Here is a 26,627-nt window from a genome sequence, read left to right as displayed (position 1 = left end):
AAATTTCTTGACTGCGGACCGTGGACCGTGGATCGTGGTGCGTATTTTCCGTATTCGACGTCAACGCTGTGAGGGTCGGACCTTGTCCTTTAGCCAACAAGAAGCGGCAACACAATCTTTATCACTCGCTGGTCTTTGCTTTGGCCATTGATGAATATTAAAAACGCCAAAACAAAATCAATAAAACAAATCAAAGCGGCAACTTCTGCAGAACTGATTACAAATGCAGATGCATTTGAATTTCAATTTCGATAACAACAAATTTAACTCTTTTGGAGCTAATCCAATGGCACTGGGATGTTGTTTTGATCAGCATGGAGTGAGTGAATGAGTGTCCAGCTTCAGCTTCAGCTTCAGTTGTCCATCATTCAAGTCAAGCCATGCCAATCCGAGCCAAGAGTAGCGCTCTAGAGCCGCTCTAGATCTTCGTTAGCTCGCTGAAGGCTTCGTCGCTATTGACCCAAAATGCAAATTTTGCATCGGAATTCTGTGTGTGTTTCGATTCCGACAACAGCTCAACCAGCAACAACAATGCGTGGGTGAGCGCTGCAGATGATCTTTGGCTAAGTTAACCAACAAAATGGTCGAGTGCAGCGACAGCTTCCGCCTCGTTAATTTATAAAGAAGACAATACCCCCAAACTAAATCGGAACAGATCAGTTCGAAACGCAGCAGGGCAGGTGCGGTGCGGTGCGGTGCGGTGCGGTGCAGTGCGAGTCGTTTCTGTTCTGAAAGTGAGTCTTTTCCGCCTTATCGGAGGGGAGCCGAGCCATTCATTTCATTGATAAGTCTGCCGCTGGGCTGGAATCGAAGAGAAAGAGAGAGTGAGAGTGGAAAGAGCGCGCGCAACAGATCGGAGCATGCGTAGCGTCGTCTCTCAAACATGTTTGCTTCGAGCATGTTCGTCTCGATTCGATGCTTGGAAACTTGTTGAACCGTTCGGTCCGTTGGCGCTGCTTCGTCTGCAGAGACCAAAATCGTGCAGCGGGGGGACAGCATCAAGGGGTCGAGCACGGGCAGGTGGATGGATGGTGGTGGGTTAAGCGGGGGCCTTCTCTCAGGCTTGCATGAGCATGAGCCGCGACGTTGGCATCGCTGCTGGTGGTGGGTGGTAGGTACGGGGAGGTGAGGCTCGTCATGACGGTGAAGCTGAAGCAGCAGAGTATAGGCAGCGGGAGAAGCCCGGACCCAGGGGCGCCAGCTGGCCGCTGTCTTTGCTGTTTGCCGCAGCGGCTTCTTCACGTTTGGAGTTCTGTCGCTGTCGACAGAGACGCCAGCAGCACTGCTCAAGCTTCGTTTTCTCTCGGCTCGGCTCGATTCGTTTTCTCGAAATCATTCCCATGAAACGCAAAGCTGAGCACACCGCCTCTCTTTCGCTGCTCTCACTCAAATTGAGTGAGCGCTGATTATGCGTTCCAATACAAATACTTTATGGCCACTCAAAACATAAGAATCCCACTCAAAATGCCAATCGACAGCGCCAGCGACGCGGCGCAGCGAGCAGCGCAGCGGGCAGCGATCAGCGGATCAGCGACGGCGGTGGTGATATTGGTGGGTATAGGGACTGTGCATGCCTCAATATTTCAATATCTCGGCCGCGCGGACAACGAAAACAACAAAGGCGCTTGGGGTTTGAAGCCGAGCCCGAGCGCGCGAGACCGAGCCGCAAGCCGCGAGTCGCGAGCCGCGAGCTACGAAACCGAGCATGAGCCCGAGCCCGAGCCCGAGCCACGAAACCGAGCCCGAAACCGAAACCGAGCCCGAGACCGAGCCGCGCCGCCGCCGTCGATCATTCGTTCGGCGCTCTGCCGCTCGCTCGAAGCGGGCTCGAATTGTTATAAAAGTGGCAAGGACATACGGTCGAGCCATTAGTCGAAATTTATAAACGCTCGACGCGAAATCGTCTCCGGGTCTCCGTCTCCGCCACCGACCACCGACCAAGCGCCCCGAGCACGCAGCAAATATTATTTTTTTTCCGTTTTCAAAACACCATCAAAGCAATTCGAAATTATTGCGATTCACCCAAAGATTCACCCAAAAACACACAAACAAAAAATTAAATTAATTTTTTTTTGGTTCGGCCCCACACAATATCTTGAGAAAACATTTTTTTCTGTTAAGTGCCACACACAAGTCGCAAGTAAAAATCAAATGGCCGAGCAGCAGTGCAACAAATAGAAAAGACACTTCACTGCAATCCATCCACAACTGAAGTCCCCCCGAGAGAGAGAGAGAGGGAGAGAGAGAGACAGATCCCAGCAGGATCTCCAAAGCGTCGCCCAGTAAAGTTCAACCCAACCCGAACCCACCCCACACACGACGACGACGACGACGACGACAAAATGCTGGCCGACTCGTATCTGATAAAGTTTCTGCTGCGGAAGCTGCAGGTGCAGCAGCAGGACGCCGATGCCCAGCACCTGTTGCTGGTGTTCCTCGGCTTCCTGGCGCTGGTCAGCCTGCTGCAGTGGCTGCTAAGAAATTATCGGGAGCTGCGCAAGCTGCCGCCCGGCCCCTGGGGCCTGCCCGTCATCGGCTATCTGCTGTTCATGGGCAACGAGAAGCACACACGCTTCATGGAGCTGGCCAAGCAGTACGGATCGCTCTTCTCCACGCGCCTCGGCAGCCAGCTGACCGTCGTCATGAGCGACTACAAAATGATACGCGAGTGCTTTCGCCGTGAGGAGTTCACAGGACGACCGGACACGCCGTTCATGCAGACCCTCAATGGCTATGGTGAGTGTTGCACAAAGATCCACGGACCCACACCCTGTAGATGGTTTCGCTTGGGTTTGCCTTTTACCACATTTAATCCACGCGCCCTGCGCCAGCCAGCGCTTTTTTGCGCGCGAGTGTTGTGGAAAAATACAAAAGAGGAGAAAATAAAAATAAAAGTAAATAAAAATACAAATAAATATAATCAGCGCACACACTGAACCCTAACGACGGGCAGGAACTGCTTCTGCTGCGGCTTCGGCTTCTGCTTGCTGCTTGCTGCACCAAAAGCAAGCAGTGCAAAGCTGCAATTAAAAAACCCTCAAAAGTGCCACAGCGAAAATTGTATTTAAGTTTCAATTAAGTGAAGAAATTTCTTTGTGGCTCCGTTACATATTATTTTTTTGTACATTTTTTTATTCATATTTTTGCGGCTTTTGTTTTTAATATTTTTGTACATTTTTGTACATTTTATTTTGATTTCGATTTCGCGTCTTTCGCTGTTTATTTGTTTTTGTTTTTTGCTGCACTTAAGCTGCACTTTTTGTTGTTGTTTTCGGTTGAATTAAATGATAATGCACGACATTTTTCTCCGCTTTTGTTTTTTGTTGAATTTGTTGAGTGTTTTTTTTGTTGCTGGGTTTTTATTTTACATTGTTGGCTACGGCTGTGATTTCTTTTCTGGCACCCAAACAATTCTCAACCGAAACAAAAGTGGGGCAAGCGTAATCTCCCCATCTTGCAGCGTGGAGAGTGGAGAGTGGAGAGAGAGAGAGCAAGAGCCTACCTCAATTAAATGACAAGCAGTTCCTTTTCCATCGTTCCCACACCAGACAGCGTCTCAATTTCTCCTCCTCTTTCTCCGTTTGTTCTCGCGCAGGCATCATCAATAGCACTGGCAAGCTGTGGAAGGATCAGCGACGCTTTCTGCACGACAAACTGCGACAGTTCGGCATGACCTACATGGGCAATGGCAAGCAGCAAATGCAGAAGCGCATTATGGTGAGTGTACAGTCCCAGCAAAAAGGACAGCAGACACACACCCCCCAACCCCCTCTCCAACCCCTCTTGCTGACGCGCTCCCTTCTCGCTTCTGTTCTCCTTTTCCCCTGCCCCTGCCCCTGCAGACGGAAGTGCACGAGTTCATTGGACATTTGCATGCGAGCGACGGGCAACCGATTGACCTGTCGCCCGTCATCTCGGTGGCCGTCAGCAATGTCATCTGCAGCCTGATGATGTCCACGCGCTTCAGCATCGATGATCCCAAGTTCAGGCGCTTCAACTTCCTCATCGAGGAGGGCATGCGGCTGTTCGGCGAGATCCACACCGTGGACTACATCCCGACGATGCAGTGCTTCCCCAGCATATCGACGGCCAAGAACAAGATTGCCCAGAACCGTGCGGAAATGCAGCGCTTCTACCAGGATGTCATCGATGATCACAAGCGCAGCTTCGACCCGCACAATGTGCGCGATTTGGTGGACTATTACCTGTGCGAGATCGAGAAGGCCAAGGCCGAGGGCACCGATGCGGAGTTGTTTGATGGCAAGAATCATGGTGAGTCGAGGCACCCTTCCCACATGCACGCCCACACCCATGCCCCAGTGCCACATCCTGAGCATCCTCTGACGCATTTGCCTTCGCCTTTTTGCTTGTGTTCCTCTTGCAGAGGAGCAACTGGTGCAGGTGATCATCGATCTGTTCTCCGCCGGCATGGAGACCATCAAGACAACGCTGCTCTGGATCAACGTGTTCATGCTGCGCAATCCCAAGGAGATGCGTCGCGTCCAGGATGAGCTCGACCAGGTGGTGGGACGCCACCGTCTGCCCACCATCGAGGACTTGCAGTATCTGCCCGTGACCGAGTCAACCATTCTGGAGTCAATGCGTCGCTCCAGCATTGTGCCATTGGCCACAACGCACTCGCCCACAAGGTAAGCCACGCCCCGAGCTATCATCGAGCCCCCTTGGGATGTGCTTACGCACTTCCAGTCCGTTCATTCACACCGAAAGATCACCGATCACCGATCGCCGATCTACGCACAGCGTCGATTGTCATTCATTGTCGTGGCTGCACCAGCCTCTGGCGCAGTGGCCCACTTTTGGCGCTGCCAGAGATTAGAGTGCAGTCCCCCCACACCCCACAGCCCACACCCCATGATCGTTGGTCGTTGATCGTTGAAAATGCTCAGCCTGGCACGCTCCTAACTAATCGCAATCTACCCTCCCTCCCCCCTGCCCGTTGGCTCTTTCGCAGAGATGTCGAACTCAATGGGTACACCATACCGGCCGGCTCCCATGTCATCCCGCTGATCAACAGCGTCCACATGGACCCCAATCTGTGGGAGAAGCCCGAGGAGTTTCGTCCCTCGCGCTTCGTCGACACCGAGGGCAAGGTGCGCAAGCCCGAGTACTTCATACCCTTCGGCGTGGGCCGCCGCATGTGCCTGGGCGATGTGCTGGCCAAGATGGAGCTCTTCCTGTTCTTCGCCTCGTTCATGCACTGCTTCGACATTGCCCTGCCCGCCGGCCAGCCGCTGCCCAGCCTCAAGGGCAATGTGGGCGCCACCATAACCCCGGAGGCGTTCAAGGTCTGCCTCAAGCGCCGACCCCTGGCACCGACGGCCAGCGAGCCGCATCATGTGCGAAATGTTGGCGCCAACTGATGGCCCCGAGCGTAGCCGCAGCAGCCACAGAGCACGGTTTTGTTCCTACCAAAAAAAAAAAATAACACAAAAAACAGAAATTAAAAAAAAAACAGCAAGAAGCAAGCCAGGCCCCACGCTTACCCCCCACCCCTCCTTAGTGTTAGTAGACACCACTCCAGCACCCCCACCCCCACCCCCTCCGCGTGTGGCAGGCAGAAAGGACTGCGCGAAAAAAAAAAAAAAACAAACCAATTCTATTCTTTCACCCCCAAGAAGCTGTGTTCAATTAATTGTAAACAAAACCGTAGACCCATAATGTTTTTTTTAATTATTAAATATTAATTATTAATATAATAATATATTTTTAGGCCTTTGCTATTCGTCTCTGTCCACTTAAGTTTAGTTTAGCTTGAGCTAAGTTTATTTTATTTGTTTTATTTTTAGTAGTTTTTAGTTTTAGTTTTTAGTTTTTAGTCGTTCATTGTTCAAACAACAATCAAAACAAACTGTGGTTTAGTCTTACGAGCACACAACAAAAAACAACAACAATTACAATAGCAACAAACAACACAAAATAAATACAAATAAAAATTTAAAAAAAAAAATAAAATAAAATAAAAAAATAAATACAAATAAAAATTATGCTGAAACAAAATAACATATGAAATGGTGCAGTGGGTCGGGGTATGGCTTGTTTTTAGCAATCTAAAGATAAAAAAAAAATAAAAAAAAATAAAACAATTAAAAAACAAATGGAAGATGGCAGAGCCTGATCCAACCAGCATTTCCTGCTGGCTGCACCGCAGCCTGCACTCACAATGGTCAACACATTTTTGGGCAAAATGTTGCAGCAAAATGTCTCCAAAAAAACTTAAAAAAATTGCATGGAAGAATCTGCGATATGCCGCTGGCAGAGCCACCCAAGGAGAGTGCACAAAAGGGGTGCTGCGTGTCCGCTTCCCTGGCCAAATGCCACAACATTTGCATAAGAAATCGAAGCATCGACATTTAAAATACACCAAAAAAAACGAAAATATATTTAGCAAAAATTAAACCAACAAAACAAATGCGGGAATAAAAAAATGTTAGGAACAACAAATGAAGGAGAAGTGAAGGTGCCACTCCTTTTAGTGCTGCTCCTGGTCCAGTTGCCCTTTCTGCTCCATGGAGAGCTTCGTGAAGCGCAGCTGATAGGCAGCGGGCGCCAGGGTAATGCCGGACTCGCCTTCCATGTCCACCTCCGTGCCTGGCGGCAGCTCCACGTGAAACTGGCGCAGAATGCGACCGGCGAAGAGGGTGAGCATCATGCGGGCCAATTCATCGCCGGGACACATGCGTTTGCCCGTCTGAAAGGGAATGAACTGCGGCGGTGCCGAGTAGTGGCCCTCCTCGTTGAGGAAGCGCTCCGGCCGGAAGAGCTCCGGCTGTGGCCACGCCTCGGGGTCCATGTGGATGGCCCACTGCAGGGAGACGATCATGCTGCCGGCGGCAATGCGATATTTGCCGACGGTGAAGTCCCGCTCGGCGCCGTGCGGTATGCCCAGTGGCACGACGCTCCGTATGCGCTGCACCTCCGAGAGGCAGGCGCGCAGGTAGGCCAGCGACTGCAGCTCCTCCAGCAGGGGCGTGGCACTCAGCGGCAGCAGCAGCTCGTGCAGCCGCCGCTGGCAGCGCTGCTCGCGGGCCATGAAGAGCAGGAACCAGCGGAGCGTCGCCAGGGAGGTGTCCACGCCGGCACCGAACAGATCGGCGAGCAGGTGGCGCAGCTGCTCGTCGCAGTAGAGCTCCGAGAAGGGCACGCGATTGATGAGGAAGTGCTCCAGAATGCATGTGGGCTCATAGGAGTCTGTGTCCGAGTCGGAGACATCCTCCTGCTGCTGCTGCTGCTCCTCCTCCTGCTCGGGCTGCTCCTGGTCCTCGTTTTGCTGTGCCTCCGCCTCAGCCTCCGCCTCCGCCTGCTCCCTGTTCGCCTGGCGCTGTCGCTGCCTCTCCCGATGCTCCACCTGCAGCTCCTGCAGCCGCTTCTCGCACCGCGCCACTATGCGATCGTAGAGCGCATGCGTCCGGGCCTTGCCCTGCAGCAGGAAGCGAATGTTGCGCTCGTTCCACGGCAGGCGTCGCAGCCAGGGCAGGAAGTTGACGACGCCCGAGACGCCAATCAGCTTGACGCCCTCCTCCTGCAGTCGCTGCAGGTACAGCCAGTCGGGGTCCTGCCGCGCGTACGTCACGCCGAACACCAAGTCGTTGATAATGTTGCCCAGTGTGTGCTGGAGAGCGGGCACCGGATCGAACAGGGGGCACAGCGTGGCGGCCGTTTCGTAGAGCTGCGCAGCAGAGTGGCGGAAGAGGGAAGAAACGTGAAGAGGGAATGCGTGCGGGGGGAAGGCTCAGCTTCTGGCCACTCACCTTGACACACTCATCCACGCCCCGGCCGATGCGCTGCTCGAGGCGGCTGCGCGTCTCTCCCGGGCGCCGTGTCATGCCCAAGGCCTTCAGCCAGTCGATGACCTCGCGCCGCTGATGCTTCCAAATGGCACCCGCAGCACAAATGATGCCTGCAAATCAGAGAGGGAGTCAGGAGTCAGGAGGGGTTACAGGCCACGAGGCATGTCCTTACCGTATCCACCCATAATGCCGTGCGTGAGGTAGAGCGGCGCACGGGCGGACATCGCCTCGTGGCGAAAGAACTCGCGCACCAAGGCCACGTCCGTGAGGATCACCGCCTTGACGCTGCCCATGCGCAGCTGGTAGATGCCCTCGTAGCGGCGGGCCAGCGTCTGCAGCGTTTTGTGTGGCGCTCGGGCATTGATGAAGGGCAAGTAGCCAACGAATGGCAGACCCCAAGGACCCGGCGGTGGGCGACCCAGCACTTTGTCATACTGATGATCGCAGAGCCACAGGATGATGAGGATCAGCAGACCCGGCACCAGCAGCAGGCACAAAGTGTGACCGGACAACGGCAGCCAGTCGAAGGATGCGAACGACATTCTCTCTCTCTCTCTCTCTCTCTTTTTCTCTTCGAGTTTTGGCAAGCGGAAACGTCCAGTCGCCAGCAATGCTCTTCAATTACTGGAATTTCTTTAGAATTTTGAAACGAGTCGCGGCCACAAAATGCAAAAATCCACACAGGCAAACAGGCAAACAGCCAAAAGCGAGGCGGCCCTGCGTCAGCAAAGTGGGAAAGCAAAGAGGAACCCAAAGAGGAAACCCAAAGAGGAACCCCGGGGTGGAAGCACCCAGCGAAGGCCAGACATCAATCTGGACACGAAGACGGAGGCGGCGAGCGGCGGGCGGAGCTCTGGCTCTGGCTCTGGGTTCTTCCCGTTGCGTTTTAGAATACACAACAGAAATTTGAAAATAAAATCAATGCTGGGAAAATCGAGATGCACATAAATTAAGCCCAAACAGATGCTGCACAGAAGTGGAATAGGGAAGTGCTCGAGCAGCGTGCGCGGGTAGCGCATTCTGAAGCCCTTCTGGCGCAGGCCACAAATAGGCGCAGTCCGCTCCTGGCGTGAATTAGCTACGATCGTTGTCGATTGGAATCGGGTTTCCCCAGAGACACACACAGAGAGAGAGAGAGAGAGAGAGAGAGAGAGAGAGAGAGAGCGAAACAGTGGGACAGCGGGACAGCGGGACGTTGGGACAGTGAAACAGCGGGACATATCTACATATCTCTCGTTCCCTTTTGCATACGAAATTTATGCAATTGCCTTTCCATTTCGTCGCTCTAATTCTGCGCAATTTGCAGATTTTGTTTGTGTGGCAGAAAGAGGAAGGTTTTGCCTGTGCCGTGGAATTTACTGTTGCGGCGTGCAGCAGCAGGGATTTCCAAGCGCATCGAGACTGGACTGCGGCCAGCTTAAAACAAGTTCAGGGCCAATGGCCATGCGCTAAAATAGAACCCAGCCGCAGGGGCATTGACTGCAGCACAAAGGAGCGGCAGCGGGCGCGGCAGAGGGACCTGCAAGATGCCAGCAGAGCAGATCCACATTGGAGCGTTTCTTTCATTCTTTTTGTATTGTTGCTTGGTCCAGTCTGCTGTCTGCTGTCTGCTGTCGGCAGTTGCCACGCATCACGTTCCTCCTTCCTCAATGCTGCGTCTCGTGTTGGGGTTCAACAAACGAGAAGATCATTGGCCTGCCGCGGGGCAATATCCCAGCGCAAAAGGACATGAACCTGCCCGCCCAGCGACTTATTTTTAAACCTTCTGCGCAGGCCTAGCCTAGGGCCAAGCGAGTGGAGTGGGGGACACTTTGCACTGATGACTGACAGCTTTTGCTGCCTAATCAGCGGCATTGCACACCGAAAATGTTTGGAAATGGAAGCGCTAAACGGGGCCAAGCTATGGGCAGCTCACGTGGCGCGTGTTTGCCTGCTCTTATCGGAGACGGGGAGACAGAGAGAGAGACAGGGACAGGGACAGGGACAGCGACACTTTGTTGTACATTGTGTAAAGTTATTTATTTTGTATGAGACATTGCAACATTATTGATTAATTATTGATAATGGGCGCTGCGGAGAGCCACTCGAAACGAATCGCTGAATGGCGCATAGATAGGAAGCACAACTTCATCCAGCCACAGCCACAGCCACAGCACCTCTCCCCACTCCACCTCTCCACCTCTCCCTTTGTTCTGCCTCTTCTTTTCTGCGTATATTTCCACCCATTTCCAGAGCTGCGCCAGAGCTCGCTTCAGCTTCGGGGGTACAAAATGTGTCAAGGTAGTTTGCACTGCTTTATTTCTTAACCCAATTTTGCCACGCTGCTGTTCCATCTCTCCCCCCTCCCTCGCTCCCTGGCTCCCTCGCTCTCTTCTTTTCTCTGCTGACATTTGCCCGCTTCTAGTATTTCTTGAGGGGGCTCGTGCACGAGCATGTGCCACATGACTCGTAATTAAAGCCCCAGCCCAGCCCAGCCCAGCTCCAAACTTATTGCTGAATTCGTTCATTTATTTATGAAGCTATTAATGGAGCATCTCTGGCTGTGTCGCAAAGTCCAAGGTTGAGTGCATGAGTCTGCCCCTTCGCCAGCTGTCCACTCGAATTCCCTCCCGGAGCTGACACTGCAGCGGGGGGACTAGCAACAGTGGACTAGTGTGGAGTTTTCTCGTGCGGAATTTGATGAGCGCAAGCAATTCTAGACCCAAAGAAGACACCGCACACGACACACAGAGACTGGGTCGTGGGGTGGGGTAAAGTTCGTCATCGCCAAGACAGCCAAACGCCAAACGCCAAAAGCAGGGAAGAGCAGAGCAAAGAAGAGAGGAGAGCAGCGCAGCGCAGCGCAGAGCAGAGCAAAGCAGAGAGGTGAGCAGAGCAGCACTGAGAGGATCAGAGCAAAGCAGAGAAGAGAAGCGAAGCGAGCAGAGGACTCGAGACTGAAGCAGCGCCTGAAAGGAGTACGGAGACTAAGAAGATTCTGCTCCATAACTGCCACACATTCATCACCCTTCGATGCACCATTTACGTACAATAAATAGTAACATTTTACATATTTACACGCGAATGCACAGCCTGCACATCGTTTTGTCCATTGCTTTGTCTCCGTCTGTCTCTCTGTCCGCCACTCGGTCCCTCTCTGTGTGTGTGTGTTTCGGTGCAGCTCGAGCAGTTTGCTTGCACAAAGTGGATGTGATTGGCGTACAAAATCAAATACAAATTTTACAGATACCTTGACATCTTTCATGGAGCAAGCGAGTGCCGAGCGAACGCCGAGCGTTCATTTAACCCCTCGCAAAACGGCGCAATAGCCAATAGCAAATACGAATCACAGTCGCAATCACAGCCAAAAGAACGTGCCAGTAGATTCCAGTAGCTGCCAGAAACTAAGAACAGCAGTGGCAGCGGCAGCGGCAGCGGCAGAGGCAAGAGCTGCAGCGCCAGAGGGTGTAACAGCAGCGAATGCAGCAGCGGCAGCGTCCAGCAGCAACACAATTAAAACATCATTTACATTTGGTCACATTTTCGTTTTCTTATTCTCGGTTTCAACGGCGTCATTCGGAGCCTCAGTCGCAGTCGCCGCTGCAGTCGCTGCCCAAATCTCAGCCACCGTCTCTGTCTCTTACACCCACGCAGCCCACAGAGAGCTAAGAACCGAGAGCTGAGAGCAGCGAAGAGCGAAGGTAAGTGAGCGCTGGGCTTACCCACCACCCGCCGGCAGAGCCAAGCTGAGAGCAGCAAAGATGAGTGAGAGTTGCGCCACCCACCCTCACTGAAGAGAGAACGGCACAGATGACACGAGCTAGAAGAGGGATCCCCCTCCCCTCCCCTCTCCCGCACACTAGCGCAAGGTGAAATTGCCAACAAGGTGACGTTGTGCGCTGGTCCTTCGTCACCACGCTCAGAGAAGGGCATGGAAATAGCGCTATTGGTGCCCCAAAGAGGATCACCCGCACCCTGTGGTGAAGACGGTCACCTTGCCAGTGCCGTCACTTGGCTCGGGTCTCTCTGCTAAAAGCCAACTTCTTGGCTGTCTTGGCTAGAATAAGCATGCAACATTTTTAGCAGCAGCAGCCCGAGTCTGAGTCCGAGTCCGAGTCTGAGTTCGAGCCCAAGTTCTGGCCGCCGTTGCGGCTGCTGCGACTGCCCGCAGTTCAACGGCTTTTGAGCCATTTTAAGAGCAATGCACCCCAAAGACACAGCAGCGACTGCTGCTGCTGCTACGAACTGCTGCTGCTGCTGCTGCTGCTGCTGCTGCGGGGGGTGGCCAAAAAGATCAGTCAGCAAAATCAAAAACCTTGCGCATGAACGAATCCATGGACATGGACACAGGCAGCACAGGCCCCAATCCCCTCGCGGAAAACAAAAACAAAAGCAAAAGCAACAAAAAATGCATTTCGAATGTTAAGTTGCGTCTGGGCCAAGGGGTTGCGGGTGGTTGGGTGAGGCACGTGTCTAGGCAGCCGGTTGCCGGTTGACAAATTGCCGCCTCAACTTGTTCTGACATTTTTATTTGGCCGGGCTGACTGGCTGGCTACAAATGTGGCAACATTCTAATTAAGTTGCGCTCCACACATTGTTTCGACACCTGCCCAAAGCACACACACACACACACACACAGGCACACAGAGCTGCAACACACACACACACAAACTGATAGCTGAGGCAACGTTTTGTGGGAGGGGTGGAGGTGTTGGTGGCGTTGCGTTTTGGCGCCTTAAATGAAGTCATCGCAAAGAATATTGCGACGCGGCGCATGCTCGTGGGATTTACAGGCAGGGGGATTTTTTGCACCAGGGAAAGCACCACCGAGTGAATGGAACTTGGCCAGGGCTCCCACATGTCTCAGAAACTGAGACAGCAACTGATCCTGGCAGCGGCATAAGCCACGGGGAACAGTTTCACTCCCAATCCAACAGCCCAGCCAATCAGCATTGCCAGAGTCCGTCCGTCTGTCTGTCCGCTCGTGTGTCCGTCCGTCCGTTATGTAGAGCAGCCAACAGTTTTATGCTAATTCCAAGGTTCTGCAATGCTTGGGTCAACGTATCGCATGGATGCCGATCGGCTCGAGCTGCGACAAATCCAAAATCCAAAAACCAATCGAAGCTGAATAGTCGCTAATAAAACAGCGCCACACTAATCAATGGCACAGATGCTTAAAAAACAGAAACTAAAATGCGAAGATGACCAAAAAGTAGCAGCGGCAGAGACAGGGGATTGGGATGAGGGATGAGGGATAGAGACAGGGGACAGTGCACTGGGACTGGGACTGCAGACTGCAGACAGCGGACAGCGGACAGAGGAGAGTCAGCGGACAGTGGATGGATTCAGATTCAGAGACAGAGACAAACTCCATCGAGCCGTTGATTTGATTTCGTTTTTTTTTGGTTTTTTTTGTAGATTTCGATTTCAATTTGGATTTGGATTTGGATTTGGATTTCCTATTGAAAGCGTTCATTCAACTCTCAGAATTAACGCTGCTGCTTGGAGCTTGGGGCTTGGGGCTTGGAGTTCTTTGCTGGCCAGCTTGACAGCTCTTACAAATGGCCAGACCAAGGTTGTGTTTATTTCCTACTGGCCCAGTGGAAAACAAGTCGAAGGTCAGCCAAGGGCCGGACGAGGGCGAGGGCGAGGGCGAGGGCAAGGGCAGTGGGCAGCGTCCGTAAACCCAACGCTGAGCTCCACATTTGCTTTAGAGGCGCATTTGCCAGAGAGCGAGGCAGTTATGTATTATGATAATTTGTGAATGAAACAAAACAAAATATGGAACGGGCCTTGGACTAGGCATTGGATAATGCCAGTGCCAGTGCCAGTGCCAGTGCCAGGATCGATCGATCGTTTCGTTCGCTCGTTCGATTGAGTGACAAGCTCAATGAAACTTTGATTCTGATTCGGATTCGGATTCAGATTCTGATTGTGTAACGCTCCATGGACTCGCATTGAGCACGCACTTGGCGTGGCTGTGGACTGCGACTGAGGGGGGCAGGGGTGGGCGTTGGCTTCTAATCAGTCGGCCTGAGATTAACGAACGCATCGCATTTCTCGCACATTTCTATTTGCATGAATTGCGCCTGAGCGATTACAATGTCATCGATTTGCCAATTGGCAATTCAATTACGGGCGACAAGTATTCAATTGAAATCGGCAGAGTGGGGGCAGACGGACGGACATGAGGGAGGGTTGCCTCTGTAGCAGCGGGGGAGAGTGATTGAGATCAGCCCTGAACTACGGGGAAGCACCAAAAAACTGCTGCTGCTGCTGCTGCTGCTGCTGCTGCTGCGTCGCATTATATAAAGTGACAAACATCAAACGACTATCGACTGCTCGACAACTGTACGATCGCTGCATGCTAATCAGCCTTCGGCATGCAATTGCGATTCAGTTCGATTCATGCGCCGCATGCAAATGCACTTTTGGAGGTGGCAGCACACAATTGTGGCTATGTCCGTGCCAGGAGGCACCTCCTGCTGGAGGCAGAACTCTGCGTGTGCCACCTGCTGCTGCGTGAGTGGCTCACGCGCGCATCTCTGACTGGCCGCGTGCCGAGTCCGTGGCGCAGGCAATTGAAACATTTGGCAGCCCATTCCGCTGTTCCTTCGTTCCCATCGTTCCTTTGCTCCTTCGTTCCTGCACGCCGCGTTGCGGTTCCCATGCTTGGCGCAACAATGTTGCATGAAATGTTGCCTTAACGCCACTGACTGACCCCGGGCGCAATTTGATTGCTGCCTGACCCCGCTGTGACTGGGACTGGGACTGGGACTGGGTGCCACTCCAGGTTTTCACCAAGTGCCGCCAAGTTGCCGCGCTGCTTTTTTGAGGCCAAATTTAATTGCATCTGCAACTGCCGCTTCGTGAAATGTTGCAGAAGTGCCGCGGACGTGGCACCAGCGTCTCTCTCTCAGTCGCTGCGTTTGCAGTTCTGATTTCTAAAGAGACTTTCCCTCGGAGCGCAGTGCCTCGAAGGGCCACAACTGAACGCCAAGAGGTATGCTACGGGCGCACCAAAACGTACTCGAAGCATGTGGCAAGCTGGCTAATTACCGATCCTGAATCACAGCTCAGGACATATCTGAGTTGAGTGGGGGGTGTGGGGTACTCTGATTTGGGTTTCGGCACACGCTGCCGCTGGCGTTGCAGCAGCAGCAGCGGCAGCAGCAGCAGCACAGCGACATGGTCAAATGACAAGTTGGTTCAGTGGGTCGTTCAACTGGTTGGAGCCGAGCTGCTGCTGCTGCTGCTGCCACAAAGCGGCGACTGCTGTCGTTGCCGCTGCGGCTGCTGGCTGCTGGCTGCCGGTCGTTGACCGCTGGCCTACAACCGTAGGCTATGGCGGCAGCCAGCCAGCCAGCCAGCCAGCCAGCCAGCCAGCAGAAGTGCCGTCGCCCACTCGGCTGGCTGAATGGATGAATGTTGTGGCATGGAGGGATGGCATGTGGCATGTGTTGTAAAAGAGGGGCTTGGCATTCTAAGACCATGGACAGGGGCAGGGGCAGGGGCATTGATTTTGAAAAATGAAAGAAAAGAAAAGAAAGAAAAAAACACAACAAAAAACTCCAGTCAGTCAGTCATTGAGTCAATCTGTTTTCCGGTCACTGTGCCAACGACATTGTGTCATGCAATACCCCACACACACACACACACACACACACACACACACACATACACCTTATACAGAGAGAGTCAGTGGCAGAGCCAAAGCACTCGGGGCCTGGTCGCGCTCAATGGCGAGATCAATGCACTCAGGCCGGGCCGCTGTGGTGTGCTGCGTCGGCGTTTGGCGGTGGGGGGGCGTGGCAGGTGGTAGTGGGACGACAGGTGGGGGGGGCAGGCAAGTGTTGACAGTGAGGCAGGCGGTTGCCTAATGCATTGCAAAAAGGTTAGCAACAGCAACAAAAACAACAACAACAGTAATCCGGCTGGCTGGCTGGCTGGCTGGTGGCTGCCAAGTGGCTTACCTACATTCCCAAATGCAACAGTGTTAGTGCGAATTCCACACACCATCAGCAAAAGCAGCGGCAGCAACAGCAGCAGCATCAACAGCAGCGAGAGGCAGAGCAGCAGTAACAGCGAGAAAGAGAGCAACATAACCACAACAGCAGCATTACAGAGCAGCATTAGCAGTAACAGCAGCAAGACGCCGCCCCCACGGCAAGTGCGGTGCGCCGCTGCAGGCAGATCAGATCAAAGATCGAGTAACAGACGGTAGCGGGCGGGAGTTCATTGACTTTTGCGCAAACACACAAACGTAAACGCACAAGCCTCCAACTCCAAATCAATGCAATGCACAAAAACACGCGGCGAACACACTCACGTAGGCCGTCAACTTGTCCAACAAGTTGCGGTAGACGACAGCATCGCTGCCTGCTGCCTGCTGAATGCTGAATGCTGGCGCTGCAGCTGCGCGGAGAAGCAGAAACAGAAACAGCAACAGCCAGCAGCCAGCAGCTAATGTTGTCGTCATCAGTGCTGTGCTGGGCAATATTTGCCCCCCACTCTCTCTGTCTGTCACTCCCTTTCTCTCACTCTTTTAGCTTTTGCCCAAGTTAGGAGGCAGGATAACAGCAACAGCAACAGCAACATTAACAGCGACGCAGCAGCAGCAGCACATCCGCGACGTCGACCATGCCAATGGCAGCGGCGTCAATGCGTCTCAGCCGCAACGGTCAATGACCGACCGACTAAAAAACAGCATTGGTATTACACACACACAAACAGCCATTCGCGCAAGCTGCTGTCGCTGTCGCTGTTTATGTTACTGCCAGCGTCGCTGCGGCTGCTGTTGCTGCTGCTGCTGTCACTTCCGAGGCGAGTGCATGGCGGGGCCAAAATCCTTGCTTCAATGTCAAGGAAGTTGAAGCACCAGCGCCAGCGCCAGCGACTTCCTTGAGCACACCGCAACACAACACATAAGCCAAGCACGCCGCACACTTCCACGAAGACTCAGTGTGACTCAACCGCCAGCCACCAGCTGCACAGTGGGCCCTGGCTGCATGAACACAGTAAACGAAGAATATACACTGAGAGAGTATGGCACAGGCTTCACTGTCTGTGTCTGCTGCCAGGTGGGTTCGTGTCTTCCTCCCTTCTCCCTCTTCACTTCCTTCGACCCTCTGTCACGGCTCGGCCTCTCGCTGTCTCGCTGTCTCTCTGTCTCTGTGCTTTTTCATTCGGACCGCATGTGTGCGCTGGATGTGTGTGTGTGTGTGTGTGTAAGAAGCATTTGAAATGTGCGCAACGTCTTCGACGCCGACGTCGCCGTTGCCGGCAACAGCAACGTTGACTTGTAAACAGAAAAGTTCGTAAACCTTTAAAAGTGAAAGTAAAATCGGACGTAGACCTACATATACAAATGCAGAACCGCGTCGACGAAGACGACGGGCTCTGCGTGTGCGTGTGTGTGTGTGTGAGAGTGAGTGAGTGTTCCCAAGAAGCAGCAGCAGCTGCCAAACCAGAAAACTCCGCACACAAAGCGGGAGCCGGCTGAAGAAGGGAGATGGAAGATGGGAGAAGACCGAATTGGTGAAGGAGATGGGTATGGAGACGGAGACGGAGACGGGGATGAAGGCGAAGGCGAAGACAAAGTCGATCCGCGTTGGCAACGGGGCTCGCTCGCGCTGATTTGCCACCATCTCACTCACTCCCGTGGGAAGTAACGTAACGTTGTCAGAACTTTTTGCGCTCGCTCTCTTTTGCGCCATGCAAAACGAATGACTGCAAAGACACGAACTAGCCAAAGAGAAAGAGAAAGAGAGAGAGGGGGAGTCAAAGAGAGCGAACGCCAACAATGACAGTTAATGTCCGCTTAATAAGGGGGGTGGGTGTGCGCATCCGCTCACAGATTATTCAACTTCTCCGGGGAACTTCCTCGTGGCGCTGCCAACCTTGAGTTTGGCCGCTAAACAGCGCGCAGCACGTGCTGCCCGGAATCACAACAAACCCGGCAACGACCCCGCTCGTATCAAAGACCGCCACAGGCAACAGGCACGAAACTGGAACCGAAGCTGGAGCCGGCATTGAATGAACTCCTGCGGCAGCGAACCGCATCCAGCAGCAGCAGCAGCAGCGACAGCGACAGCGACAGCAAGCGACAACTTCCTGTCGATACCGTTACGTATGCATTATGAGCAGTCAAAACAGCAGCAGCAGCAGCAGCAGCAGCAGGAGCGAACGGCAAGCGGCAAATGCCAGCAGCAACAACAACAACAAATACCCAAAAACAAAACTGGCGAAAAACTGAAAAGAAACAAAACATAAACCATTACCCACCCCAACAATAATGCGTTGGGATCAAAAGTCAATAAACTTTATGCCGTGTATTCAATGAATTTTTGTCGACTGCCTGTTGCTGCCTCTTGTTGTTGTTGTTGTTTTTGTTTGTTGTTGTTGCCTTGTCGCTTGTTAATATTTATTACGGGTAACTTTCTCGCTCGCTGGGCAGCCAGGGGTGGGGGGGATATAGGGAACGGAACCGTTGCCAGTCGAGGGTCGAAAAAACTTTCATCAATCGATGATGCAGCATCCCCAAGCAAACCCCCCGCTGCAGTCAATAAACTTACCCAAAAAATATCCCACATCTCACTCTGAATCGCGTTGACTTTTCGTGTTACATAACAAGCAGAGAGACAGACCGCAGCGGGCAGCGAGACCGAAACAGCTGAGAGCCACAGCGGCAGGGTTTGACAACCCCTGAAACCGAAAACCGAAAATCAAAAGCAGAAAAAGTCACAGCAGCAACAGCAACAGCAACAACAAAAAGATCCCATAAAGAGACCATAAAAAGCGAATACAAATTGTCACATTTGTGTGGGTGGGCAGCGACATTGGAGTGGGGCGGGGAGGGAGGGGAGGTGAACACCCAAAGGGTCGTCGACCACCGGAAGAAGCGTGCCAAAAATATCTAAGCGCCGCTCCAAAAATAGTCGCCGAGAAGCCAGAGCCACACACTTGAAACGGAGACGAGACGCGACGAGATCAATGATCCGCAGCGCCTCGCCTCGCCCCCCCCCTTTACCGCTCATCTCTCATTTTGAAGCACGGTCCAGGTCCGGTCCGAGAGTTTAGTCAACCAACGAACCAACGCAGCAGCAGCAGCAGCAGCAGCAGCAGCAGCAGCAGCAGCAGCAGCAGCAGCAGCAGCAGCGAGCGGCCAAGACGAGGAACGAAACGGCCATTGAACGGAGTCAAACGAGCCAAAAAGCGGAAGCAGAAGCAGAAGCAGACGGCGCTTAGAACAGCTGAGCGGCACAGCTGAGACGCGAGAGAGAGGGAGAGCGAGAGGGAGAGGGAGAGCAAGATGTACACATAGATAAATAGATGGAGAGAGTTACGTGTGCTCTCGCTCTCGCTCTCTCTTTCTCTCTTTCTCTCTCTCTCTCTCTCTCTCTGTCTGTCTCTGTCAGTGTTCCTGGTTGCATATTTGCCATGTACCGAAAGCGGGGCCAAACGCAGCAATAAACTTCAAAAACTTTGCCGGTCAACGAACCCAACTCATGCCGTACCGTACCATGTTCAACGCTTTGCCTGGCTCAAAGCCAGGCCAAGACAAACCCCAGCTCTTTGCTGCCGCAGTCGCCGTTAACGTTGCAGTCGCAGTCGCTGTTCACGCAGCGACGTCGCTGTCGTCGCTCGCCTCAGTCGTTTTGCCAATCGCTTGGGCTGTCTCTCTGTCTGTCCGTCTGTGTGTCCACTGCTGGAACTTCTAATCAGCTGCTGGTGGCCAGCACCCAGCTGGTAACAGCAACAACAACAATTAGAAAGCAGCGTCAAGAGCCGCGCCAACGTCATCGGCCAACGACCAACTCTCGCTTCTTCACTTTTTGTTTTTGTTTTTTTGTAGTTGGTCTTCGGCGCGGAGTTTCCAACGAAACTTTGAATATGAAAGCACTCGCTGGGGCCTCAGCTTTAGGTCAACCGAATTGGAGCACGATCGTGGGACGGGTACGGGGACGGGGACGGGTACGGGTACGGGGACTGGGACTGGGAACTGTGAAGCAAGCAGTGCTCTCTGGCCAAGCAGTCGCTGCATTTAGCAAGCTTCTGGGCTAACAATCAATAGAAAGCAGCAACAAACAATCTCCTCCATGTAGAATCAAAGTCAGAAGAATCAGCTGGCAGCTGGCAGAAGGCCGACAAAAACGAAAGCTAAAGTTCAAAAACCTCTGGCAGCAGCAGCAGCAGTCTCCCCCCTCCCCGCCAAGATTCTTTGTGGCACTGGCAACCCATAAAGGTTGATGGGTTGTTGTATGATGATGATGTCTGTTGGCTCTGTTTTTGTTGTTGTTGTTGCTGTCTTCTGATTACTGTTTGCTGGCAATGGTTAGCGCTGCTTGCTGCCCAGTTTTTTGGAGGCATTTCACCTGGGCGAGCGGCGAGAAAGTTTCGACGACTTGTATCGGAATCGATTGTGCACTGCTTGCCCGCCTGCCACTTGACCAAGACAAATGACACGCCGAATGGGGTCTCTCCCTCGACTGGCGCATCAGCGGAACTCGACTCCAAGTCATGTGTGTGGATCCTGTGCAGGAAGTCAATGCTGCGGCGACTGCTGGCCAAACGGGTAATGTCTGCCAGTCGCAGTCTCCGCTGCAGTCTCCGCTGCAGTCTCCGCTGCAGTCTCTGCCTTTCAGTACTTTCAAAATGCACACACAGCTGCACAGTCGCCGCCGCAATGCGGGTGGACTAGGAGTCATTGACTTTTGCTGGCCAGAATTGGCCAATGCTCGACTGGGGGATACCCACGGCACGGCACAGGCAGCGAACAAAGCAGAAAGCGCTTCGATTTGGGTTGGGATTATGATTATGATATATGGACATAAGTTATTCTTATGCGCTTGGCCAACTCGAGGCTGTCAGTGGCTGTGCTGGGGCTGTGGCTGTGGAGTGGAGTGGAGCTGCTCCCCCGGCAGCTTGCTTGACAAGAACTGCATTTCGCCTGACACCTCACTGCAGCAGCAGCAGCAGCAGCAACAACAATGTACACATGTTAAGCATACATAGCGGGTACATACGTACATCTGTCTATCTGCTGCATGTCTGTATGTGTCTCTGGTGTGCGCCTCTGTGTGTGTTTACCTGTTTTAAAAGACACTTTTTTAGTTTATTGAACTTTTGTGCACTTTGAGCGTCACCTCGCAGCACAGCACAGCACAGCACAGCACCTCCTTCTCCTTCTCCTTCTCCTCCTTCGTATCGAATCGCTCTCCACACCAACAACTTCTCACGCGTTGGCGTTCGCTCACAGAGCAACCAGCAAGCAGCCAGCAAGCAGCGCGCAAGCAGCGGACCAGCAAGCAGTCAGCAAGCAGTCAGCAAGCAGCTCCGCTATTGCGCATGCCTAGCCTCGTTCGGCGATCATTTTCATACCGAAATGGCCTTCAAAACGATAATTCAAGCGCTTAATTTGTATCCACACTCTTTGCAAAGTTTGTTCAACCCGCATCGGTGCTCGGTGCTCGATGCTGGCTGCTGACTCTGACTGTGACTCTGAATGTGGCACTGACTGCGCAGCAAGCACTAGGACTCAAATGGGTTCTGTCCTTTGCCCCTCAGGAGAAGCCTGAGTGCCAGCAGATTCACTGCGGAAGTGGGTCAGGTGCTGGGCACTCCAAAATCTCTCACATCCAAAGCTTGAACGAACCTTGCACCAAGTTATGGAATGTCCAATGGCCGAGGCAAAGTCGTTTTCGTTTTTGTCTCCACATGTCTAGTGCCCGAAATACCCTTTCCAAGTTACACACTCCGAAAATCCGAGGCGATTATTTAATTTAATTTTAATTGGAGAAAGTGCAAAGCCCCACACACACACAGGCACACACACAGGCACACACACAGGCACAGAAACTAAAATTAAGTCGGCCGAAAAGCAAACCAAGTCAAACAAACAGAAACAAAAAACAACACGAACAAAATGCTTAATCACTTCAAATTACAAACGCATTCGATGACAAATTATGAATGTTGACAGCGGCCCAGGGCACGGCCCAAACCCAAGACCCAGTCCCAGAGACAGCGACAAACAACAGCAAACACTCGCCCCGAGGGGGCGCCCAACCAGTTTTGATTTGTTTAAAAGTTAACCAAAAAAAAAGGAAAATAAATAAAATTAATGACCGCAATGGCAACGAAATGCAAATAAAACACAAAGAGCCAAAGCCAAAAGCCAAAAGCCAAAAGCCAAAAACCAAACCAAGCCAAACTCAAAAAAAAAAAACTTCAAAACCCAAAATTAAATGAAATTTCTACTTATGCAAAGTAGAAATATTGCCTAAAGAGCAGAGTCGCGGGGGAAGGGGAAGTGCGACCCTAAAAGCATGTCACAATCTACCAGTGAGCGGTGGGGACTGAACGACGAGCTGCTACCCTGTGGGCAACGAGTGCCTCCAGCGAGTAGCAGCAGTCGCTCCGCGCACTCGCTGCCGAATATGCCCACAAAGGCGGCGGACACCACGAGCACCAGTTACATTAATTTCTCAAATTGATTTGCGGCAGATGGAGCTGGAGCTGGAGCTGGAGATGGAGCGGTGTAGGTAGGCATTTGTATTATGCAAAACATGGAAAATACTGAATTTTAAATCGTCTGTCAAACCCATGGAACTGTCAGCTAAAAACTGAAGTTGAAGCTGCTGCTGGCTGCTGGGACAATCAAAGTTTCAAACTTAAATTCATATGCGCATTGTGCACAAAGGGCTAAGCCTTCATTATTTTGTTGGATACAAAACGAATCGTATCGAATCGGGATTGGGTTTTGGTTTTTGGTTTTTGGTCTTTACGTAAGGCCCTTGAACGTGCAGCGGCGATCATTAACGCGGTGAAATTTTTTCTGTTGTCTGTAACGACACTTGAATTTGTGCCTGTCCGTTCGTCTGTCCGTTGTGTCTGTCCGTTTGGCCATTCCGTCAGTCAGTTAGTCACATAATCATGAGGTTTGTGGGTCTGCTCAAACCTGATCCTCAATGGCAGCCCTGCAAAGCTGACCGCGAAAAATGGTCACGTGGAGGCACGCAGCAGTGTCCCCCTCCCGCTTGTGTCACGTTGTGTAATATGCAGCAAGCCCCCACCCCACTCAAGCTTTAATTACACATCGTCCGCTGCCCCGTTATGCCGCTCCCATTTTTGGCTTTGGCTCTTCTCAAATATTTGCCGTGCACATTTTGACCGACTTTTGTCCCTCACTGATAAGCAGCTGATAGCACGGAATTCCAGGCGCCACCCAACAAAAACTGCAGCTTACATTTATCAGCAGGGATTATGTGCTCCGATTTGTGTCTGCCCCCAGGGTGTCTTGGCTCGGAGAAAGTCTCGTGCGTAGAGCGAGCGATAATGATAATGAGTGATAATAATGACGATGGAGAGCGACCCCCTCCGAGAACCACTGACGAAAAGTTCAATAAACTCCAAAAGTTTGCTAAAAAAAAAAAGAGCAACCTCAGCTGCGACGCATGCGTCGACAGCGGCGCCATGAGGCAACGTGCAACGTTTGTGAAAGCCGCACGAAGCAAAGCAAAACAAAACCCCAAGCCCCCCAGCAGCAGCAGCAGCAGCAGCGCAGCACTCCATGCCGAAAACGGGCAGTTGGTAAGTGCGTTTTACATTGCAATGCCAGTGGACGGGCAGTCGCCCAATAGCCAGTGCCCACTGTCCACTGCCCACTGCCCCCCGTCCGCGTCCTAAAGCTTTTTCTTGCTGTCGCTGTCGCTGCCGCAGTCGCTGCCTGCTTGCTGTTTGCTGTCGTGGCCGCTGTTGGCGTCTGCGCGACTGCGTTCGTTGACTTAACGCACTACTAACTCAGTGCCACAGTCACCGACTTTTGAAATGTGTGTTGTAAACACACAAACACACACACACATGCAGAGAGAGAGAGAGAGAGAGACTGGCACTCAACGTAGCCACAGAGACACAGAGCCAAACAGAGGGGCACACACCACACCACACCACACACAAGTGCCTGTTGCTGCTTGCTGCTTGCTGCTGCTGCCGCCTGAAGTTTGTGTTCATTTTTCACCATTATTTATGCTAATCATCCACACACACACTCACACAAACACAGAGTCATGCTGTTGCTTTTGCTTTTGCTTTTGCTTTTTGACTGTGTGGACGGTGGGCTCTTAGCTTTGCCTTAGGCTCTGGGACTTTGCCTTCGCCTTCGCCTCAGGCTCTGCTAAGCTCTTCCTCTTCCTCTGCCTTTGTGCTTTTACTCTTCCTCTGCCGCTGTGCTCTTCCTCTGCCGCTGTTCCGCTCTTCCTCTTTCGCTGCTTGCCTTTGGACCTGCCCCTCTGCTTCTATTACTACACACACACGAACACAGCAATGTGTACAGAACATGTGCAAGGTTCGATGAATGGTTCGATGGCTGCGCATGCATCTCCGCGTGTCAACACTTTCGTTGCAGCTCAGCCAGTCGGCCAGCTTGTTAGCTGGACCGTCAAAAGTGCTGCGCAAACAGCGAGGCGATGTCCGAGGCGGATGCAGCTCTGAGCCTCTCTCATACGGAAGCAACAGCAACAACAACAAGCACGGGGAGCAGCAGCAGCAGCAGCAGCGGGCGCAGCAGCGGGAGCAGCAGCAGCTGCCAAATTGTTGGCATGGAAGTGAAAGCATCTCCGAAAGTTGTTAAATATGAATGTGCAGACTTGACTTTCGATGCGTTCGCGTTCCGTTCCGTTCCATTCCATTCCGTTTTGCTCCACTCCAAGCCGAAGGGTGGCCGTGTCTAGCATGTGGTGGAGGCTAGCAGCAGCAGCAGCAGCCGCAGAACCAACGACGCTGAGCGAGAATTTCGCTGCGAATTAATTGCATTTGTTCACATTTTATTGAGCAAAATGAAATGCCCGATCGATTTTGAAGGCCTGCCTGAAGGTAGGTCATGACGTTGCTTTCGCTCTGCCCGTACACACACACACACACACACACACACACATACAGAGTGTCGCCGCAAGGAAGAGAAATTTCGCGCCTCCAACCAGGGGCAGTTCGGAGTCTCTCTGCCTGCCTGGCTGTCTGTTTGTTTGTTTCTCCCTCGCTTTTTGTGTTGACCAAATACAAACTGAAGCGCCGACACAAATCAAACAAAACCAGAAAGCAACAGCAACAAGAAAAAACATTTCAATTCATCTCGCGATTCAATGAAATCAAATCAAACATAGACCAGCCTCCCAGGCAGTCCTCCTCCAGCCTCCCAGCAGCAGCGGAACAACTATTTTCAGCAAGCAAGTGGCCACGCCCACTTCACACTGATTGCGCAAATGCAAAAAGAGAGGAGAAGGAGGCGGCAGCAGAGGCAAATGGCACACGAGTGGCACGCTTTTTCCCTGCCAGGCCCTTGCGAGCGGAAGAAAGCCAACGGCCCAGGCACGATCAAGCGCGCGATAGGCCTATACAAATCAGACCCCCCCCATACCACCATCACAGCTGGCCACAGACACAGACAACGGTACAAGAGCAAACGGACACAGAGAGAGAGAGAGAGAGCGAGCGAGACGGAGACAAACGAACAGAGAGACAAGCGACAACGCAGATCGACAAAGTTTTTAATTGCCCTCAAAAGAGTCTAAAAAAAAAGTAATAAAATAAGAAAAAAAAATTATATTAATAAGAATTGTAGCAACAACTCCAACATTTACAGATAGGCCGTACAAAATGTCTTTATGGCATTTGCCGCTGCCGCTGCCGCTGTGCTCCCCTCTCCCACTGCTGCAGATTCTGCCCCTCCCCCACCATAATCTCTCGCTCTGCGCTACGCTACGTTCTTGTTTAATGTTTTTAAATGTTTCCTATTTATTTTCCCCCACTTTTTGTTAACACTTTAGAAAGTTGGCTGTTGGCTGTTGGCTGTGGGCTGTGGCTGTGCCTTTGCTTTGCTGCTGAATGCTTGCCCTCCGTTCAATCTTTGAGATCTTTTCGTTTTGAGCAGCAGCTAAATGTGTCCTGAAAGTAAAAGTGATGAACTGTTCGTTGCACATCCTCTGGTGCACGGCTACAGCCAAAATGCAACTGCCACAGCGGCAGCGGCCCCATGTGCATGTCAATTTTTATTCGAATTTGAATACAAGTAGGTGAAATGTCATTGAACTCGCAACCAGCAGCAGCCACACAGCCGCAACAGCAGCAGCCATCAGCGGCAGGCACCTGGCTGGCCGGCTGGCAAGTGTTGCTGCTGCTGCTGCTGCTGCTGCTGCTGTCGCTGCCTGCGTCAACGCTTACAGCGGCAGTGGCAGTGGCAGCAGCCGCCGAGCAACAACCGCTTGAAAAGCTGCAGGATGCACTGCCCACAAAGTGTATCCTGATTGCTGCTGTCGCTGTCGCTGCCGCTGCCGCAGTCACTGTCGCAGTTGCCGCTGACTGCGCTGCCACTGCCACTGCCGCTGCCGGCAGCAGTCGTGGCCCCGCTCGAGTTCAATGCACTTGATTTGGCATACATTTGGCATTCGGCTTGTTATCAGACGGCAGCCACACTGGTGGCAGCAACGGTGGCTGCTGGCTGCTGGCTGCTGCCTGCACCGATCTGCTGCCGATTGCCGCTCTGTTGCAGCTGAAGTTTGTCGAACCAGCAACCAGCCAGGCAGCCAGCCAGCAGCAGCCCGCTCTCGGTCTCGCTCTCTTGCAGCGTCTTATCAACTCAAAGGCACGTCGTAGATTTGAGATATTTTCAGTTATTTTTAGCTGTTCTTTTTTTGGGAACTTTCTTTAAATGCAGGACATAAAGCGCAATGCATTATTTTGGGTCTGTGGTCTGTGATTCGTGACAGCATTTCCACATTTCCATGTTTAACATTAACCCATGCAGCCCGCAGCCCCACAGTCCCGTCCCCCCACCAGTCGTTGCGT

The 26,627-nt window shown here is 52.5% G+C and overlaps 2 protein-coding genes across 2 annotated transcripts; one reads left to right on the top strand and one right to left on the bottom strand.

The window, feature by feature from the left end:
* The first annotated feature begins 1,761 nt into the window (after positions 1-1,761).
* LOC117900894 (cytochrome P450 18a1) lies at positions 1,762-5,420 on the top strand. Its single transcript, XM_034811429.1, has 5 exons — positions 1,762-2,736; positions 3,596-3,717; positions 3,843-4,272; positions 4,385-4,649; positions 4,973-5,420. The coding sequence occupies exons 1-5, from the start codon at positions 2,343-2,345 to the stop codon at positions 5,379-5,381; spliced, it is 1,620 nt and encodes a 539-aa protein (XP_034667320.1). The 5' UTR covers positions 1,762-2,342; the 3' UTR covers positions 5,382-5,420.
* A 1,024-nt stretch (positions 5,421-6,444) lies between these two features.
* LOC117901900 (cytochrome P450 306a1) lies at positions 6,445-8,431 on the bottom strand. The gene is made up of 3 exons (XM_034812869.1): positions 7,981-8,431; positions 7,770-7,918; positions 6,445-7,687 (listed from the first exon to the last, which is right to left on the bottom strand). The coding sequence occupies exons 1-3, from the start codon at positions 8,348-8,350 to the stop codon at positions 6,491-6,493; spliced, it is 1,716 nt and encodes a 571-aa protein (XP_034668760.1). The 5' UTR covers positions 8,351-8,431; the 3' UTR covers positions 6,445-6,490.
* Between the last annotated feature and the right edge of the window lie 18,196 nt (positions 8,432-26,627).

The sequence above is a fragment of the Drosophila subobscura genome, chromosome A, assembly GCF_008121235.1.
Source record: "Drosophila subobscura isolate 14011-0131.10 chromosome A, UCBerk_Dsub_1.0, whole genome shotgun sequence".
In the NCBI taxonomy this organism is placed as follows: Eukaryota; Metazoa; Arthropoda; class Insecta; order Diptera; family Drosophilidae; genus Drosophila; species Drosophila subobscura.
This window is presented reverse-complemented; position numbering and strand designations above follow the sequence as displayed.